General features: G+C 40.6%; 2 protein-coding genes across 5 annotated transcripts; one reads left to right on the top strand and one right to left on the bottom strand.

Annotated features, from left to right (window-relative positions):
- Positions 1–403: 403 nt before the first annotated feature.
- Positions 404–7,367, bottom strand: RAD1 (RAD1 checkpoint DNA exonuclease). 4 transcript variants are annotated; one of them, XR_013961236.1, is made up of 7 exons: positions 7,217–7,363; positions 6,525–6,759; positions 5,227–5,335; positions 2,878–3,103; positions 2,068–2,166; positions 1,238–1,753; positions 404–996 (listed from the first exon to the last, which is right to left on the bottom strand). XR_013961236.1 is itself a non-coding variant. In XM_080680799.1 (6 exons), exons 2-6 carry the CDS (start codon positions 6,717–6,719, stop codon positions 1,570–1,572), a joined length of 846 nt encoding a protein of 281 aa, XP_080536925.1. In that variant the 5' UTR covers positions 6,720–6,759; positions 7,217–7,358; the 3' UTR covers positions 1,016–1,569. The 4 variants fall into 4 exon arrangements, 2 of the variants coding, with proteins under 2 accessions (XP_080536925.1, XP_080536926.1); XR_013961235.1 differs by having other exon boundaries at positions 405–996; positions 2,878–3,136; positions 7,217–7,367; XM_080680799.1 differs by lacking the exon at positions 404–996 and having other exon boundaries at positions 1,016–1,753; positions 2,878–3,136; positions 7,217–7,358.
- An 86-nt stretch (positions 7,368–7,453) lies between these two features.
- BRIX1 (biogenesis of ribosomes BRX1) lies at positions 7,454–16,351 on the top strand. Its single transcript, XM_080680798.1, has 10 exons — positions 7,454–7,673; positions 10,212–10,323; positions 11,755–11,798; positions 13,539–13,609; positions 13,884–13,933; positions 14,037–14,110; positions 14,268–14,318; positions 14,454–14,555; positions 15,523–15,651; positions 15,906–16,351. Exons 1-10 carry the CDS (start codon positions 7,515–7,517, stop codon positions 16,173–16,175), a joined length of 1,062 nt encoding a protein of 353 aa, XP_080536924.1. The 5' UTR covers positions 7,454–7,514; the 3' UTR covers positions 16,176–16,351.
- Positions 16,352–17,420: the final 1,069 nt, after the last annotated feature.

Raw genomic sequence — 17,420 nt, 5'->3', positions numbered from 1 at the left:
GGGAACAGTGCTTACAGCTGTCCAGGGGGGCCTTTCTCTGAAGTACTTGGCTCCAATTCTCTCCAAACCAATCTCCCAGTGGCTGTGTGGCCCATTTTACAGGACGGCATTCCAAATATACCCTCCAGTTGTGGTGAATATTTAGTGGTCCTCAACCATCAATAGTAGGGGCCACTTTTACTTGGGGGGAGTGTGGTCACAATGACAGCCTTAGTAGGTCAGGACGAGGGAGGCTAGATGAATCCTGCAGTGGGATGAGTTTTTCCCCATGAAGAACCATCCCACCCAAAAGGCCAATCAATGGTGCCTTCCCACCTGCAGACAGGAAGCTGTTGTCACCTAGTACAGAAACTTCATTTTAGATATGTATTTTTTCCTACTAGAAAACAGGTCAGATAATTTTAGTATTATACTTTATTAAATATCTACATCCACAAAATTATTTCATTGTGAATTACCCAAGAAAAACAAAATCACTCAATGGCTTTCTCCACTTTGGTTTAATTTAGAAACTCTTATAGGGAAATAGAAGGAATTAATAAGTACTTACTGCAGGACTCACTACACTGGACAGTTTGGAGAACAAGAAAATCTATAACTCTGAAGACTTTTATATCTTTTTCATTTCTTCAAAATGAATACTTTAAAAATAAATCATATATTCAGACTTGTTTGGTGATGCCCAAGTTTCAGAAAGTTTGTGAAGAAATCACATAGAAAAACAGCCACTTCAATGCAATCAAATGCCTTTTTTTTTCTTTAAAGTATCCTTTCACACAGTGGCTCTCAAACTTTGGCATACATCAGAATTTCCCGAGTTAGGGGGCTGCTTTGCTGGCCCACTCGCAGACTTTTTGACAAGTTTCTAGGTGATGCTGATGGTGCTGGTCTGGGCACAGCCCTTTAAGAACCACTGCTTGAAGATATATTCTCCAGAATTCCAACTAATAAGCAATACCCATATGCCTTTGCTTTTCTAATAGTAAAAGAACATTTCTTTTTTTTTTTTTTTTTTAAATATATTTTATTGATTTTTTACAGAGAGGAAGGAAGAGTGATAGATAGTCAGAAACATCGATGAGAGAGAAACATCGATCAGCTGCCTCCTGCACACCTCCCACTGGGGATGTGCCCGCAACCAAGCTACATGCCCTTGACCGGAATCGAACCCGGGACCCCTCAGTCCGCAGGCTGACGCTCTTCCACTGAGCCAAACCGGTTTTGGCAGTAAAAGAACATTTCTAATAAATAAAAGAACATTTCACATATGGCTCCATCAAACTTTAAAATTTCAGACTTTTGAAATGTCCTACTTAAATAGAATATATAATTTATTCATCATGGCTCATAATAATTCCTGAGTTCAAAAAACCAGGACCACAGGATAGTCCAGTACTGGGTCATCTGTGACTACACGAAAACATCTACTTACACAGTGACTTAGGGCACAGGGATCTTGCTCCAGTCTCCTCCATGCCTCTTGCGTTTGGGAAATCCAGTACCAATCTTAAGAATGAGAACGAGACCTATCGTGAATATAGACATAAATGTCACAGAGCATTGTCATACTTAAGATTCTGAATCAGGAACTTCTTCATCAGGGCAGCAGTAATACTCCACAAAACATATCTGTCCATCTTCATTCCTAATCATATACTGTAATGAGAGGAATCCTCGATTATCTGTCCGAATAGACACCTTGCACGACAGGACCAATGCCTTTGTAGAGGGCTTCAGCAAAGAAATCTTGTATCTGTAGAAGAGTAAATAAATAGCTGTTATTTGGACACACGTCCAACGGCGCTCAGAACTCCAAGAACAAGTTAGCCAGCACGTACCACGTAGCAAATCCAATAAAATCCAATACTTAGTCAACTTGCTAACATTTTCTCTTCGTTAAAAAGAATTTCATCCACTATAACCCCAAATCCCCAAGTAAACCCAGAACCTACTGTTCATTTTTTTAAAAATGCTACTTTTTTTCAACAGATTAAAAGTCTTAAAAATTTTTTAAATTTATTTAATAGAAATTTGGTATTTAACCGCATCTTCATCACCAGAACTGACCTGTTAACTTGGGTTTCATTACAGTTAAAGGACTCCATCAAATCAGAATCTTTGGGATAGTCCAGGTGGGAGCTTCCTGCATTCCCAAAAGTAGATAACCTATAGTAGAAAAGGAGGAAGTCATTGATTCATTGGTCCAGCAGTAAGCCACATCAGGATCCAAATAAAGAAGACACTTCCTTCAGAAGCCATTCAGTTCCCCACCACGGAATCATTTCCCTCAGTGGAGCTGAAAGACAACCAGGAGCCTTCCGGCTACCCATGCCGAGAGAGGTCATACAGGTGGGGACCCTCTCAAATACTCTGCTTAAGTGCCTGGGATTTTAATTCTCATCACTGTTTAAGTAGGGTTCCACTGATTTCCATTCGGTTGATATTTTAACAGAACTTGAGCCAAATATTTAACTGCCTAATGCCATGAGAGGGGCTTTTAGTTCTTCTAAAGTAGATATTTAAAACCCTTTACTCATTAATATTCTGACATTATTTCTACAACAGTTTATTTAAGTAGTACAACAATGAAAAGACCACTAGTTTTTGAATTAGGAGACTGAGCTACTCATCTAGAAACCAACATTGCCTAACTATGCAGCTATGAAGATTAACTAGTGAATTAATTTTCCTGATCTTAAGTGTTCTGATTAATAAAAGTGTCAGAGTAGAGTAAAAGCTCGCTAAAGTTCTGAAAATTCTAGGACCCTGGATAACACTCTATGTAAGGATGCATAACACTCTCTGCATCCTTAGCCAATGTGTAAATAGGAAGATGCAGTAAAGGACATTGGCTGTAAGTGCACTGCCTTTTAGTACCTGAAATAAGGCTTGTCAGGAGACATGGTGATCTGCAGGATCTCACTCGTCATATCCAATTCGGAAAATGCTTCACGGAGCCCCTCTGACTGCAGAATAATTTTATTAATTACATTGGTGCTGCAGAAATCAAAATCCAGAGTTTCCTCAGGCTCCTGGGTATTGATTTTACAGACTGTCACCACTCCTCCTTCTTCCAGAAACAGCATCAAGGGGCAGCCATAACCTTGGTAACACATTCGAAGTGCAGTTAAATTCCCTGCAATGGAAAGGCATCACACTTTGGACTTAGCTGTATACCTCTGGGTTCAGGTTTTCGTCAAATGTCACATAAAGCTCCTCAAGAACACTTTATCCTGCCCAATTTCTAGCATAAATGTATGTCTCTCTATATAAGAAAGGATCACATCTTCCCTGATGTACATACTGTCACCAGGGAATTCCAAATAGAACTCAAGAAAACTGGGAACAAAATGTAATGTAACTCTGAAATCCTTTTCCAGCTTGGCAAAACACCTCCGAAATACCTTATAGATTATATGTACACACCATTTCAGGACGGCGAGTACATGGTCTGATACTGCAAGTCATAGTGGTTGCAGAATAGACCATGCTGTTTCTCGAAGGTCTAATTTGTACAACAGTGGACTGCTTTGACATTATCTGTACTATAATGCCAGTGTATTCACTATAAGCAAGCATGTCAAACTCTCAGCTCACGGGCCGCGAGTTTGACTTTAAGGATCCTTCCAATCTTTTCTTTTGGGAGACATTCTTTACATTTTCCCAAATTTTAAGATCAAATTGGGAGAAAAAGAGAGGATGGTTAATGGTGGTTAGGGTTTCAAGACTGCAAACCATTAGACAGGCAGAGGAGTATGACAGGACATTCTAGCTCCTCTCCCTTCCTGAAAGATGGAGGGCCACAGTGAGGAAGGGGGAAGGCAGATGCTTTTATGAAAAACCAGCTGCATTAAAAAATATAATTAATGCCCTAGCCAGTTTGGGCCTTGGCCTGTGGACGAAAGGGTCCCGGGTTCAATTCCGGTCAAGGGCACATACCTAGGTTGCAGGTTCCTCCGCTGTCCTGGCCCTGGTCAGGGCTCGTGTAGGGGGCAACCAATCGATGTGTTTCTCTCACATCGATATTGCTCTCTGTCTTTCCCTCTCTCTAAAATTCAATGGAAAAATATCCTCGGGTGAGGATTAAAAAAAGAAAAGAAAATGTATAACTAATAACAATGGAAGTTTCAGTATAAAATTAAAGTAGATTTTCTAGAGAATCATAACTGAATTTTCCCCAGCTAATCTCAATTCCTTTCTTATGAAATAAAATCATTCTTCTGGGGACTCCTTGTAGTTTTACTAGTATATCCATAGCAACGAAATTCCCTATTCATAAAAAATCCCTAAACAAATAAAACATAAATATTTTAAAGGAAAGCATTTAGGAAAATAGACAATTTATACACAGGAGTTAATGGGAAAAAAGGGAAAAAATTTTGAAGGCAGTAAACTGAGGAGAATTGGTTTCTATTTTTCTCTACCACTAACTATAATTCTGGACAAGTTAGGGAAAAGAAGCAAATAAAACATATTTCACAAATGTTAAAGACAATTAAGACAAGTTCAAGTCTTCTTTTGGTTAGTTCAAATTTAATATATGTGCTGCTGAAGTGAGCACCAGTTCAAATTTCAACTTTGTAAGTTGAAAAAAGATGAGTGTAAAAACTTTGCAAATATGAAAAGAACCATAAGCACTTTCTATTAATACTATAAAAAGTCAGAATCCATGATTGTGACCATTGAAAAATGAATTGGCAATTCATTTTCTAAAGCAATGTTGATAGTACTTGAACAGCGTCCAGCACGGCCAGGTTCGGTGAGCCTGAGGAGGGGCGGTGAAGAAGTAAAGACAGAGAGACAAAGAGAATACAGCTGGGGCTAGGTGGATCTCTCGAGACTGGATGAGGACACAGAGAGACGAGCCTGCAAGCCCAAGCGTTATTTTATAGTCAGAGCACACAAAGCAGAACACGGGAAGTGGCCAACATGTTTACAATGTTCTTGTGAGTTCACCTTGTTTTGGCAGCACCTGCTGCACCTCCCACAGCCCATTAGCTACCCAGGAAGGAGCAAGGGAAGACTAAGGTAAAGCTTAATTATGCTACGAGGGCTCTGCCCTACAAGCTGGGACTTGTTTGTGGCCCTGCCACAGGTCAGTCCGAGGCTTGACCCTATAGCCGCTCCCCACAAGTACTTATATTCTAATAACGTTTCCTGTCTTTTTCTGGCCATTCTATGTCCAGAAAAATAGTTATTTATTATAATAATAATTAAATGGTTCACCTGGCATAGGACTTGATCCAAAAATAGATAAGCAGTCTAAAAGGACAGTTAAATTAATTCGGAAAGTAACAGGCTCTTCCTGAACTTTAAACTCTTGAAATATTCCAGCCTATGAAGAAAAGTAAACATGAAAAAATAAGTATACTTAAGAATGAGACCTCACACATAAGGTTCTAGATTTCACTTTTATGTTTAAAAAAAAACAATATTATGCTAACCCCATGGAAATAATTTCTGATCATCAATCAACACATCTTAAGCTTTTTCAACTATCATCCATTAGAATAACACTAGTCAAGCCCTAGCTGGTTTGGCTCAGTGGATAGAGCATCCGCCTGTGGACTGAAGGGTCCCAGGTTCATTCCCATCAAGGGCACATACCTGGGTTTCGGGCTGAATCCCCAGCAGGGGGCGTGCAGGAGGCAGCCGATCAATGATCCTCTCTCATCATTGATGTTTCTATCTCTCTCCCTCTCCCTTCTTCTCTGAAATCAATAAAAATATATATATTTTTTAAAAAAGAATAACACTAGTCAATAGTTAATGGTATAATGGGGATTTAGGTCCACGCAAAACTTTATGTAGGGCTCTTCATCTAGTTTCTTGGATCTAAACTATCCCCCACGTGATTCTCCAGTCTCCTTTTTGGAGCCATCAATACAGCTAAGGTCACCTGGAAAATTGCCAATCTGATAATGCATGAGTGATAGTTTTCAATTTCTTTTGAGAACAAGAACCATGTCTCATTTATCCCTGAAGTCATACTATGCACTTAGGTGTTCAAAAACATGCTAAATTAAATCTGAAATTTGAACCATACAGATATAACTTTGTAAGAACAAATACATTATAACCAATAAAGGGAAAACTATTTTCTAATAAGGGAGGTGGCGGTAAAGAGCACATACTCTGAAAACAAATGTTCCGGGTTCCCATCCCAACTCAGCCACTTGCAAGCCATGGGACAGTTGGCCAATCACATAAACCGTGCCTCAGTTTCCACTTACGGAAAATGGGAATAACAGCCTCCCTCATAGGACTATTGTGAGGATTAGATGAGTTAAATATATAAAACACTCACAAGAGTGCTTGGACTCTTAAGTCTTGGGACATTTTTAGTCTTAACCATTCTCTCTCTAAAACACGGGGAAAGAATTTGTTACGGAGAGAAAAAACAAAAACAAAAAACAAACGACCTGCTGTTTTCTAACTTAAATGACGTCTACTAAAGCCTTGGAATTCATTACACTGGGTGCGGAATATCCATGTCACTGGCTTACAGTTGTCTACTGACCTACCTGGATAAAAGCATTTGCTTGCACACACTTTGCATTTTCCACCGTCACCTTGATTCCATTTTTAGTAGCGAAACAGGTGGCGTGTTCTCGGAAATGAATGGCCTTGAGGACGGTGGAGAGATTCCTCACGTTGTCGAGGCTGGCCACCAGGCTGTAGCCACTCTCGTCTGGGGCCCGCTGGTTGACGAGGGGCATCGTCCGCCGCACCTGCTCCCGCGGGCCACGCAGCACACGCCTGGCAGATCCGACAAGACCGTCAGTCAACGCCGGCGAGACTCCCCGCGCCCCGGCCTGCGCCGCGGCGGCGTGGGCGAGGAACTTGGCCGAGCAGGGGCTGCACCCCACCTCTGCCACCCAACTGCCTCTGTGACTTTGGGGACGTGACGGGCGGCTCCCTGGTCTTTAGTAAGAGGACAGTAATACATGAAAAGTTGTGAATCATGAAACTAGGTAACCAATAAGGTAACCGTTCTTACGGCCAGTTTCGCCACGTCCAACTGGGGCCAAGGATCCCCACCGAGTTGGTCTGAGCTGTCCGGCGCCCGGCGACTGGGGGGTGGGGGGGACGGGCCCCGATTTCTCAGAAGACCCACACAACTCGACTCCCCAGCCCGCCGCGGGGGGTTAGAGGGGGAAGGAGGCATCTGTTGACTGGTCCCGGGATCCCCGGATCCCAGGCGCGGAAACCGTACCTTCGCGGTGGGGTCCGGACGCCTGGGAGCCTTTCCCAGCCGGGTCACCGGGGAGGCGAGGTGCAGCTCCCGGGGAAACGGGGAGGAAGTGGACCAGCTCCCGCCACTGCTTTCAGATCGCCGGGCCACCTCGGCCACCGTCACCATAGAGCTGGGCGAGGCCTAGAGAGGCGACCGGAAAGAAGGCACCAAAGGCTGGCGGAGGACCCAGAGCCGAGCGCGCGGGACCATAGAGACGGGAAAGGGGAGCGAGCGGCAGTGCCGGAAGGAAGACCCAGAGCGGAGGCGGCGCGGCAAGATGGCGGCCACCAAGAGGAAGCGGCGTGGAGGCCTAGCGGTCCCGGCGAAGAGGCCGAGAAAGAACGAAAAAGATGCCAGGCCTCCAGCTAAGCAGCGCGACAAGGCAGAGGAGGCGGAGGAAGAAGACAGAAATCGCATCCCAGGCCCCGTTTGCAAGGTAGAGGGCTACTCCCGGGTTTCCCCTGCGGCCGGCTTTCTGCATCTTCCCCGGGGTTACCTACCTAACCACGGCCACGGTGCGGATTTCCGAGTTGCTCTGTGTTGCGGGAGCTGGGTTTCAGCTCTCTCGGCCGGACTGGCCACCGCGTTCCCATCTAACCCTCGTGCACGAGGCTGCCCCCGGGGAGGCAGTCCGGCCGAGCGACTGTGCGGGCTTCCGAGCTCTTCCCGGGCTCGCGGGAAAGCGACTTGGGGAGCACTCGGTTCCAGTTCTGTTTTCTAGTCCCCCCGCCCCGCTTAAAGTTATTTCTAGATGTTGGCTAGATCCCTTAACAGTCATTCGTCTTCCCATGTTCTGCCATAGCCAAATGCCGGGGTCCTCAAGCAAGTACTGTCCTTGGGACTGGGACTTGGATTTCTTTTTTTTTTTAAATCCTCACCCGAGGATGTTTCTGTTGGTTTTTAGGGGGAGAGAGAAACATCGATGGGAGGGAAACACCCGTTGCTCCCTTACGGATCCCCATCAGGAATGGAACCGCCAGCCCTTTGGGGTCGGGATGATGCTCCATCAGCGGAGCCACCCGGCCAGCGCTGACTTGTTCGGTTTTTAACTCCCGAGGGGTAACTAAGGGACTTGCATTCAGCAACCAACGTGTCACGCACTGTACCGAGTCAGGTTTTCCCTGCCTTGGGATTGCAAAACTAGAACGGGACCTCTTCCTTCTTCCTGAAATGTGGGAGTTTAGAAGGAAACCCAGGAAAGAATTCATTTACGTTGATGGTTTTTATTCAAAAGGAAGTGAACAGCTAGATCGAATACTGTGCAGACAAGTGCTTTTGATTTATTAATTCCTGTGCCCCCCAGCTTAGCATATACTCTAGTTACTAGAGTCTAGTACCTGTAAGTGATAAATGGATGGCCCTATATGGTGTAGGGGCAAGCACTAGGAAGGGGATTAGCTCTGAGGAATGAAAGATGAGTTTAAATTCTAGCCTTGTTATTAACAGTGAAACTGCGGACTTTTTCTCATCTGCATATTCAGAGGAAGGAAATGTGATCACCTTTCTGTGAAGAATGTACTATATTTTCAGTAAATGTTAGTGCTCTCATTCTTCCGTAAGGACCAAGGAAGAATATGACAGTAGCAGTGATCTGATATGAAATCTGATATCAGCGAGTCTTGGTATGAAAAATGCTATTGAAGGACAGAAGATAGAGATTACTTTTCCCCGAGGATAATAGGGTAAGGGATCATAAAGGAATTATTTAGCCTTTGAGCTGGATCTCAAAGTTAGGGCAGGATTTTGATATTCAGAAACGAGAGGGAACTATCCAAGGGAGAGAGAAGAAACTGATCAGAGGTGTTGAAGTGTGGGAAATGCTGAGAATTAAAATAACTAAACCAGGTGCGCTTTCTCCAGGAGCACACCTGCACACTTTCCTTCCCCACAGGCACACATCTGAACTGTAAGGGACCCCAGGGGTCTTGAACCAGGGCAGCAGTGGGCAGCAACAGCTCATCCCCGGTTAACGCCTGAACCTGTCTCAACCCCCCTTTTTCTCTGACTCTCGCTGTGAGCTCACGTAGCCCCACCTTGGCTCATATTTTCCCCATAATGTTTCTCGAGAGCCAAAGCGTTTCCACCTGTTCTCTCTCCCGTTGCTTCGTCTATCTTAAGCCCTTCCTTCTTCCTTCTTTTATTCCACAGCTTTAATAAACGTACTCTCAAAAAAATGAAAATAAAACAAGGTAGAACCCGATTGGCTAAAGTGTAGGGTTGATTTGGGACGATATGAGGTGAAAATACAAATGTGTTTTAGAATTCATTGGTAAAGCTCTGTCATTTTGGACTTTGTCTAGAAAAACCTAGGAGGTAGGATGTGGTTGGAACTGAGCTTTAAGGTTAAGCTGGTGCTAGTTAGCCATGTCTGTTGGAAGGGCGAAGGCTAGCCATTTAGGAGATTTGCAGTAGGAATAGGATTATGAAGATCTGAAGGAGCGCAGTGGGTGTAGGAAAGGATTTAAGAGGTGTTGCAAAGGAAATTGATAGCACTTAGTAGTGCTTGTGATATGAAAGAATAAGGGCAAGGAAGATTCAGAGCCTGGGGGACTGAAATGGTGGTGACATCATCAGAAAAAGAAATAACACGGGAATTGACAGATGTGAGATTTAGTATTCTAGAATTGAATTTGAGATTAGTAGGACCGGACAGAGCTCTTTACGGTTTTGAAGAGTTGACACTTCATGCTATGGGAATGATTATGAGAACTCTCCTGGAGAGGCAGAAGTAAAAGAGGCTAAGGAAGAATCTTTAGTCAGGAAGAGGAATTGGAGACACTGAAGGAAAACAAAAAGGGAAGGAAGCCAAGGAGAGGATTTCTGGGTGGCAGTTGAGGTCTGAATGCTGCTGAGAGATTGACTTAAAGTTTTGGTCAGGATTGTTTGGCTTGCTACTTGGAAGCGTTGTCTTTAAACAAACAAGGTAGGTTCACTCTGAGATTTAAAAATCTTTCAACATTTTATTTTTCTTTAGGGCAAGTGGAAAAATAAGGAACGGATTCTCATCTTTTCTTCCAGAGGGATAAATTTCAGAACAAGACATTTAATGCAAGACTTAAGAATGTTGATGCCTCATTCTAAAGCAGGTGCCTTTATGTCATACTTACAATTTTATGTTTATAAACGTGCATATTTATATATTTCCAGTTCAAGTCACACATCAGTTTTTCAAACTTGTGAGGTAAAGAACCAGTACTCTTTCTAAAAAATGTATCTTTTTCAGTGCCAAGATTTTTCCAGTTAACATTTTGCCAGGAATTCTTTGCAGACTTTATTGAACACTGAGGCCCAATGCACGAAATGCATGCAAGGGCCTTGGCTCTGGCCCCCTCCCGCTGCCTCTGCCTCGCCTCCACCCGCTGTGGTTTTGTCCGGAAGGAAGGACATTTGGTCTAATTAGCATATTACACTTTCATTATTATAGATTCTCTTCACTTTCTTAAACAAATATCCTGATTCCTGGAACATTCTTGAAGGTCCAGAAGAAATGCCTCCATAGTAATGCTCTCAGCCACCCTGGTTTGTCCTTTTAAATGACTCAGGACTGCCACGTGTTGCTTTCTGCATTAAATTACAAACAACCACTGTCCTCATCTAAAGATTAATGGACCTGGAGCAGGATTTCAGGCACCTGTACGTGTCACTCAACCCCCTTCTCAGTGCCCAGCTAATCTTTGTAGCTCTGAGGTATCTTACAGGCAGGTGAAGAACATCTAGTTTTAAGTTTGAAACTGTTGCCAGAGCCATCATTGAGCTGTTTCTGTGTCTGTGTTGATTCTAGAATCTAGGTAATAACTTAGGTCTTTCTTTAAATCAGTGTTTCTTGAACTTGAACTCGGGTCTGCTGCTACATCTTCAGATCTCTGAAACTAATAAGAGAAATTTTTAATTGGTATTAGTTTTCTTTTTTCCTGTGATGATATGAAATCATTTGTTAGTTTCCTTTAGCAACTGTGATTCATATTTAAAATAAATTTTCATTACTTCAAATTTTAGTTCGAGTGTTTCGTAACTGGAGTCCTAGAACATGGTGTTCAGTTGTGAGAATTTTTTTACTTTTGAAAGGGATTCACAGAATACATAAAGTCAGGAAACACTGCTTAGATCATTGTTTATAATTCTCGAGGACTATTAATTTTTTTTTTTTTTTTTAAGAGAGAAATGAGGAAAGAGAGAGTGCGAGAGAGAGAAACATTGCTGTGAGAGAAAAACATCCGTTGGTTGCCTCCTGCATGGGCCCTGAGCCCGAGTCAAACACATTCCCTTTTGGTGCACAGGATGAATTCCAGTTAATCCCGCCGCCTGGCCAGGGCTCATTACTCATTTTCATGTTTAAAAAGAATCGAGATTTTCAGGAGGTCATGTTTTTGGATCTAATCATTTTGAATTTTGACAAGATTGCATTAAAGTGAAGATTACAAAAACACTTTAGAAATAATTTTCTAGAAAGCATGTGTGATTTGATTGAAGGTGCTTAGAAATCTTGTATTTACTTGCTTTTTCTTTTTCTCTTACAGATACTAAAATGGATCGTAAAGATAAGTTATTTGTGATTAATGAGGTAATTTTAGAAAGTAATTAAAGTATTCTGGGAAGACTATATTTAGGAAGTCAATTATTCAATGACTTTTACATTGCTTTATAAAAGATACTCAGATTTTATTAAATCTTCAGTAATCTACCTTCTACATTGTTACAGCACTCACTGTCTATGTCTTATAGTTTAGTGCTTCTGTATTATTTCTTAATCGTTCTATTTATCTTGTTTCAACACCATGTTGATATTTCCTGAGGACAAGGACTCTAGCTCATTCTTTTTTCCTCATGTGTAGTGTGATGAGAAGTGCATACTTGGGTACACACACAGAATTATCATTCAACATGTATAAGATAAAAGTATTTTTAAAACCCCGCATTGTAGAAAGCGTTTTGCCAGTGTTAAGTGATGTATGTCGTACTTGCTCTTAAGGTACTACAAAGTAGTAATGAGGTTAAATTTTCAAAGTTGTTGAAGAGACTAACCTTACATTTTAAAGCAGATTTTTAAAAACTTAGAAGAATTGTTTAAAGGTACTTTTCTTTAGCAGTTAGGCCTTTAAGCCATTCAGCACACATTTTTGAACCTGTGCTAGATCATGACATTAGTGCTGTGCAAACTGTTCTACAGAGCAGCCCTCTTGTCACCGTGGAGCTTGCCTGCTGTGGGGGGCGGCAGGCCGGGCACAGCCTTAGAATAGTGGTGAATACAGGAGGAGAAAGCAGGGCCTGGCTTTCCCGCAGCTGAGGTTGGACTGGAAAACGGTCAACGTAGTGTCACTGTGTTCATTCCAAGACCAGAAAGAAAAGCATTGAACCTGTGAACTTTTTAAGTTGTTAGGTTTAAAGTTTAGACGCAGGGGTCCTCAAACTACGGCCCGCAGGCCACATGCGGCCCGCCGAGGACATTTACCCGGCCTGCCGGGTGCCGCTGCCTGTCCTGCTTAGCAGCCGACGCGTCCCGGGCCCGCAGTGCGCATAGGAATCTGTTCATAGTTTTTTTTTAAACTATAGTCCGGCCCTCCAACGGTCTGAGGGACAGTAAACTGGCCCCCTGTTTAAAAAGTTTGAGGACCCCTGGTTATGAATACTACACCAGGTAGTTTATGAATTACTACAATACTACAGGACTTTATTCCTGTATTGCTTTTGTATATTTCTCAAGTGTGACTTTGTAAACCTTCAAGATGTTGAAGTTTAATTCATCTTAAAAGAGGTTTTGTTCACTTCTGTTTTTCACCAATCCCTGAGTGATTTTACAGAACCTAACCACAAAAATGATAGTACAAATGAAGGAAAAAACCTAAGTTTCTTGATCTTAAAATTAAAAAAAGGAAAGAGAAATCAGGATAACCACTGTAAAGGATGTGTTTGGTTCTATAAGGACTGTATTTTCCTGAGTAGTGAGGCTCATTATAGTGTGCAGTATCCCGAGGGCATCCGATTTCAGTCTTTGTAGCTTGTACATGAACTGGTCAGAAGAAGAGGTTCCCAGCAATCAGAAGTGAGGCCAGTTTACTGAAAATGCTGGGCCAAAAAGAGGAGATGTTTACACCAGAGGCAGGCGGAGAATCTAGTTTACCTTGGGTAGAATACCTAAGAGGAATTGGAAAGGGTTCTTTCTGTGAATAAATACAATTACTAGATTCAGACCTTGGTAGCTCATTAATTTGCTTAAGTTTTTTTGAAGAATATTGGTAATTGCATTGAGTTGCTTTAGATCCCATTTTATCTACTTCATTTCTTTATACTTTGCTCCATTTAGGTTTGTGAAATGAAAAACTGCAATAAATGTATCTATTTTGAAGCTAAGAAGAAACAAGATCTCTATATGTGGTAAGAGAATGTATTAAGTAAGATTGTTGTGGAACTTGTTCTTTTAAATGGTTTATTCTTTGTACCTCTTACAGACCCCTTTCAGTCTTTTTTTTTTTTTTGTAAAAAGACTGGGCCAGGGGATGAAGTGAACTCATTTGATTTCACAAAAGTTGTGAAACCTTAAAAAAAAAAAGAATGTTAGCACATTATAGTATCTTTTTAACTATAAATACAAAGTAAACATTTGCTACATTCTAAATTCTAATTAAAAGGCTTCCTTCCTATTTTTCAGGCTTTCAAATTCACCTCATGGACCATCTGCTAAATTCCTAGTTCAAAATAGTAAGTTGACTCCGTTTAAAATTTTATGAGAACATTGAAAACCTTTTGGAATAATTGTGCCAAAATTATAACTATTTTTCTTGTTAATATAATTTTTTTCTAGTTCATACCCTCGCTGAACTAAAGATGACTGGAAACTGTTTGAAAGGGTCTCGGCCCCTTTTGTCCTTTGACCCTGTAAGTTTTCAGTTAGTGTAAGCAGTCTAACTTTTCACTCTGCATGGCGGTTTCTCGAGGACATGGTTTGTTGTATAAGTCAGTTTACTGAACATCAAACAGTTTTAAACAAAGCTCTTTGCTGTTGACAACTAATATGCTCACTTTATTTTTACAGGCTTTTGATGAATTACCACATTATGCTTTGTTAAAAGAACTCTTAATTCAGGTAAATAGAAAGTACTTTTGGTAATATTTTGTAAGTCAGTATCTTCCTTTGGACTTTTTCTTAACTCAGCGATCTAAAACTGAAACGGGTTGGGTCGTAGAATAAGGAACTAACATATTCTTTTTTACCCACTAGATCTTTAGTACGCCACGCTACCATCCCAGAAGCCAGCCGTTTGTGGACCACGTGTTTACTTTCACTGTTCTGGATAATAGGATATGGTTTCGGAACTTTCAGGTTAGCTTTAGTTAATTTTTATATTTTGAAATAAATTAGGACAAACAATACCGCTACATACTGACCATGTATTTAGTTTTTTTAAAAGGAGATAGTTTGAAGATCCACAGAGCAATTGAGCTCTACATTTGTGCTAGGTGCTGTAAAGGACACAGTAAAATGTAAGCGAAGTTAGAATCTCCCTGGGGTAGGGTTAAGACTTAGAAAAACAATCTCTGTAGAAGGCATTTAATGAGAACTCTTAGGTGAGTCACACAGTGACTCATTCAGGAGGAGAGGTGATTCTGAAAACCTTGAAGGGGGAATTTGGCAGGATAACAATAAATCTGCAGGGCGGTGGGGCGGTGGGAACCTCCAAGGTTCCAGGCAGCATGTGAAGCAGACCGGGCTCTTCATGGGTTGTTATTTCAGGTACCTTGCAAAGGGAGCCCAACATACTCCCTTCTGAACCTCTGAGGGCAGACATACCTGAACCAATATGCAGTGGTAATATTTGTACTTCAGAAGTGGCCTCAATCAGTAGCCATTCAAAAATAAATTTGACCCTGTACTATACTTTTATATACCTTTAACTTCATTTGATTAGGTTTACAAAAACAATTTAGGGACTGATTTACATTTTTAAAGGGTCCCCTGGAGTATGCTTCTACATTTTGTTACAGTAACCGCAGTTTTAAAAACATTTAACCAGAGGTTTTCAAGGATCCATGCATTGTGAGAAGCAGGATATGAACCAAATTTAAGTTACTCAGTTTTAAAAGAATACTTAAAAGCCTTTATCTTTTCTCCTGATAACTACTTGTAACTAATATATTTCAGGGAATGCTGATGATTTGGCACTTGCCAGGTTTAACCTCTACCTTATTTTTATTTTCAGTTTTTTAGGCACATTTGTAGTGAGGTTATAGCCAATATACCTTTAGGAATAGTATACCCAAACCAAAATGAATGTTTTCTTTTATTAAAGATCATAGAAGAAGATGCAGCTCTTGTAGAAATAGGACCTCGCTTCGTCTTAAATCTCATAAAGATTTTCCAGGGAAGTTTTGGAGGACCAACTTTATATGAAAATCCTCACTACCAGTCACCAAACATGGTAAGCTGTTTTTGTTTAGTGGTCTTCCATGTTCCAGAACTCTGGCCAAAAGAATTTTTGTCTCGTAATTACTAATCTTAACTATGGAACTGACTGGGTTTTGGTGCATACAGTCTTGCAAATTACCTTTTTTTTAAAATTGCCTCCAGGATTTAAGGGAAATAGGTTCCTAAGTTTATGTTCTTGCCACCATATGTAAAATGTTTATTCATATTTCGAAAACATCTTTTTTTTTTTTTTTTTTTGGTTTCTAGCATCGGCGTGTCATACGATCCATCACAGCTGCAAAATATAAGGAGAAACAGCAAGTTAAAGAGGCACAAAAACTGAGAAAGAAAGAACCAAAGACTATTCTTCCACATGATCCCACGGCAGATGTTTTTGTTATACCAGCTGAGGAAAAACCGATAGAAATACAGTGGATAAAACCAGAGCCAAAAGTTGATTTGAAAGCAAGAAAGAAGAGGGTTTACAAAAGACAGAGAAAAATGAAACAGAAGGTGAACAGTGGGAATGCAAAATGAATCACTGGATGACTAATTTTTCAGTTATTTTATATTTATTTTGTATTCGATGTGTAAATACTTTTATTATTCAGGACTATCTTACATCTAATTAGTGTGGCATTTAAAAGAAAAAATTAAAATCTTGTGGCTTCAGTAGTATCTGTTTTTCTAAATAAAATATCCCTAGAACTCAATTTCTGTTCAAAGCTTATTTGGTATTATTAAAAATTTAGAGCACTTAAGGGTTAGGCCTGCCCTCTTGGATTAAAACTTTTTTTTTTTTTTGGTTTAGCAAAGCTGGAATTTAAACAAATTTATTGGGTCATTACTAGTAAAACAAAGCATTAGGCGCTTTGAGAGTAGTTTCCGATGGTGAAGTAGGGGTTGACTGGGAGGAAAAAAAGCATCTTACGAGGTTTGAGTCCCTGAGTCACCAATTAATGAGGCCTTGGACAAGCCAACCTCTGATCTTGTTTTCTCATCTCAAAAAGGTACAACAAAAATTCTTAGGTTTTGAGAAGCAAATGAATTAATACTTGCATTGAAAGCATTTTGTAAATTACATTTTAGAAGCAGTGGGCATAAATTACTTATTGATAGTAAAAGGAAGAAATACAAGGCAGTTGTTAGAAGGTACTAGAATATTTGAATTTCTCCTCTTATGAATTATTTGCAGCAAAAAGGATATATATATGTATCCTCAGCAGTAGTATAGATACTACATAACTAATAAAATTGGGTCATGCATGTGGTGGTCTGTCATCCACTTTAATTTCACATTTTCCCACATCTGTTTTACAATATCGTTAGTAATTGTACAGTATTCCACTCTATATCATTTCAGTTTTTTGTTATTAAGTATTTCAGTTACATATTTTCTTGTAGAGGTGCTTGCAGTAAACATTTCTATACACAAATTACTTTGTACAACATTTGTGGTTTCCTGTAAGGAGTAGGTTTCAGGTCAGAACACTAAAACGTTCTGATTGCTCCCCTAAATATTATACCTCACCAGAAGTTAGAGCATTCATTTCCTTGTACCTTTGCAATGGTGAAATAATTTTTGTCTATTGGATAGTTAGAAAATAATATTTGTTTTTTTGGTTAGGTATTGGTTTTCTTTTTATGACATGTTGTGGGGTGTTGGTTATTATCATTATTTTTTCCTAATTTGTAATAGCTCTTAAATAGTAAGTTCATTCTAGACTTCTTTCCTGGTTCCTCACTTGTAGTTTAATTTTGTTTTTTTAAATATATGGGCAG

This window comes from Plecotus auritus (genome assembly GCF_963455305.1).
Source record: "Plecotus auritus genome assembly, chromosome: 7".
Classification (NCBI taxonomy): domain Eukaryota; kingdom Metazoa; phylum Chordata; class Mammalia; order Chiroptera; family Vespertilionidae; genus Plecotus; species Plecotus auritus.
This window is presented reverse-complemented; position numbering and strand designations above follow the sequence as displayed.

Bases quoted from the DNA above. Each gene is read 5' to 3' on its own strand.
- RAD1 (XM_080680799.1), bottom strand. From the start codon at position 6,719: ATGCCCCTCGTCAACCAGCGGGCCCCAGACGAGAGTGGCTACAGCCTG. The intron at 3,137-5,226 runs GTGAACCATTTA...TTTCCATTGCAG, and splicing joins TGGATCAAGTCCTATGCCAG to GGAATTTAACTGCACTTCGA. The intron at 2,167-2,877 runs GTACTAAAAGGC...TTTCTACTATAG, and splicing joins CCTGACAAGCCTTATTTCAG to GTTATCTACTTTTGGGAATG.
- BRIX1 (XM_080680798.1), top strand. From the start codon at position 7,515: ATGGCGGCCACCAAGAGGAAGCGGCGTGGAGGCCTAGCGGTCCCGGCG. The intron at 13,610-13,883 runs GTAAGAGAATGT...CCTATTTTTCAG, and splicing joins AAACAAGATCTCTATATGTG to GCTTTCAAATTCACCTCATG. The intron at 13,934-14,036 runs GTAAGTTGACTC...ATTTTTTTCTAG, and splicing joins TAAATTCCTAGTTCAAAATA to TTCATACCCTCGCTGAACTA.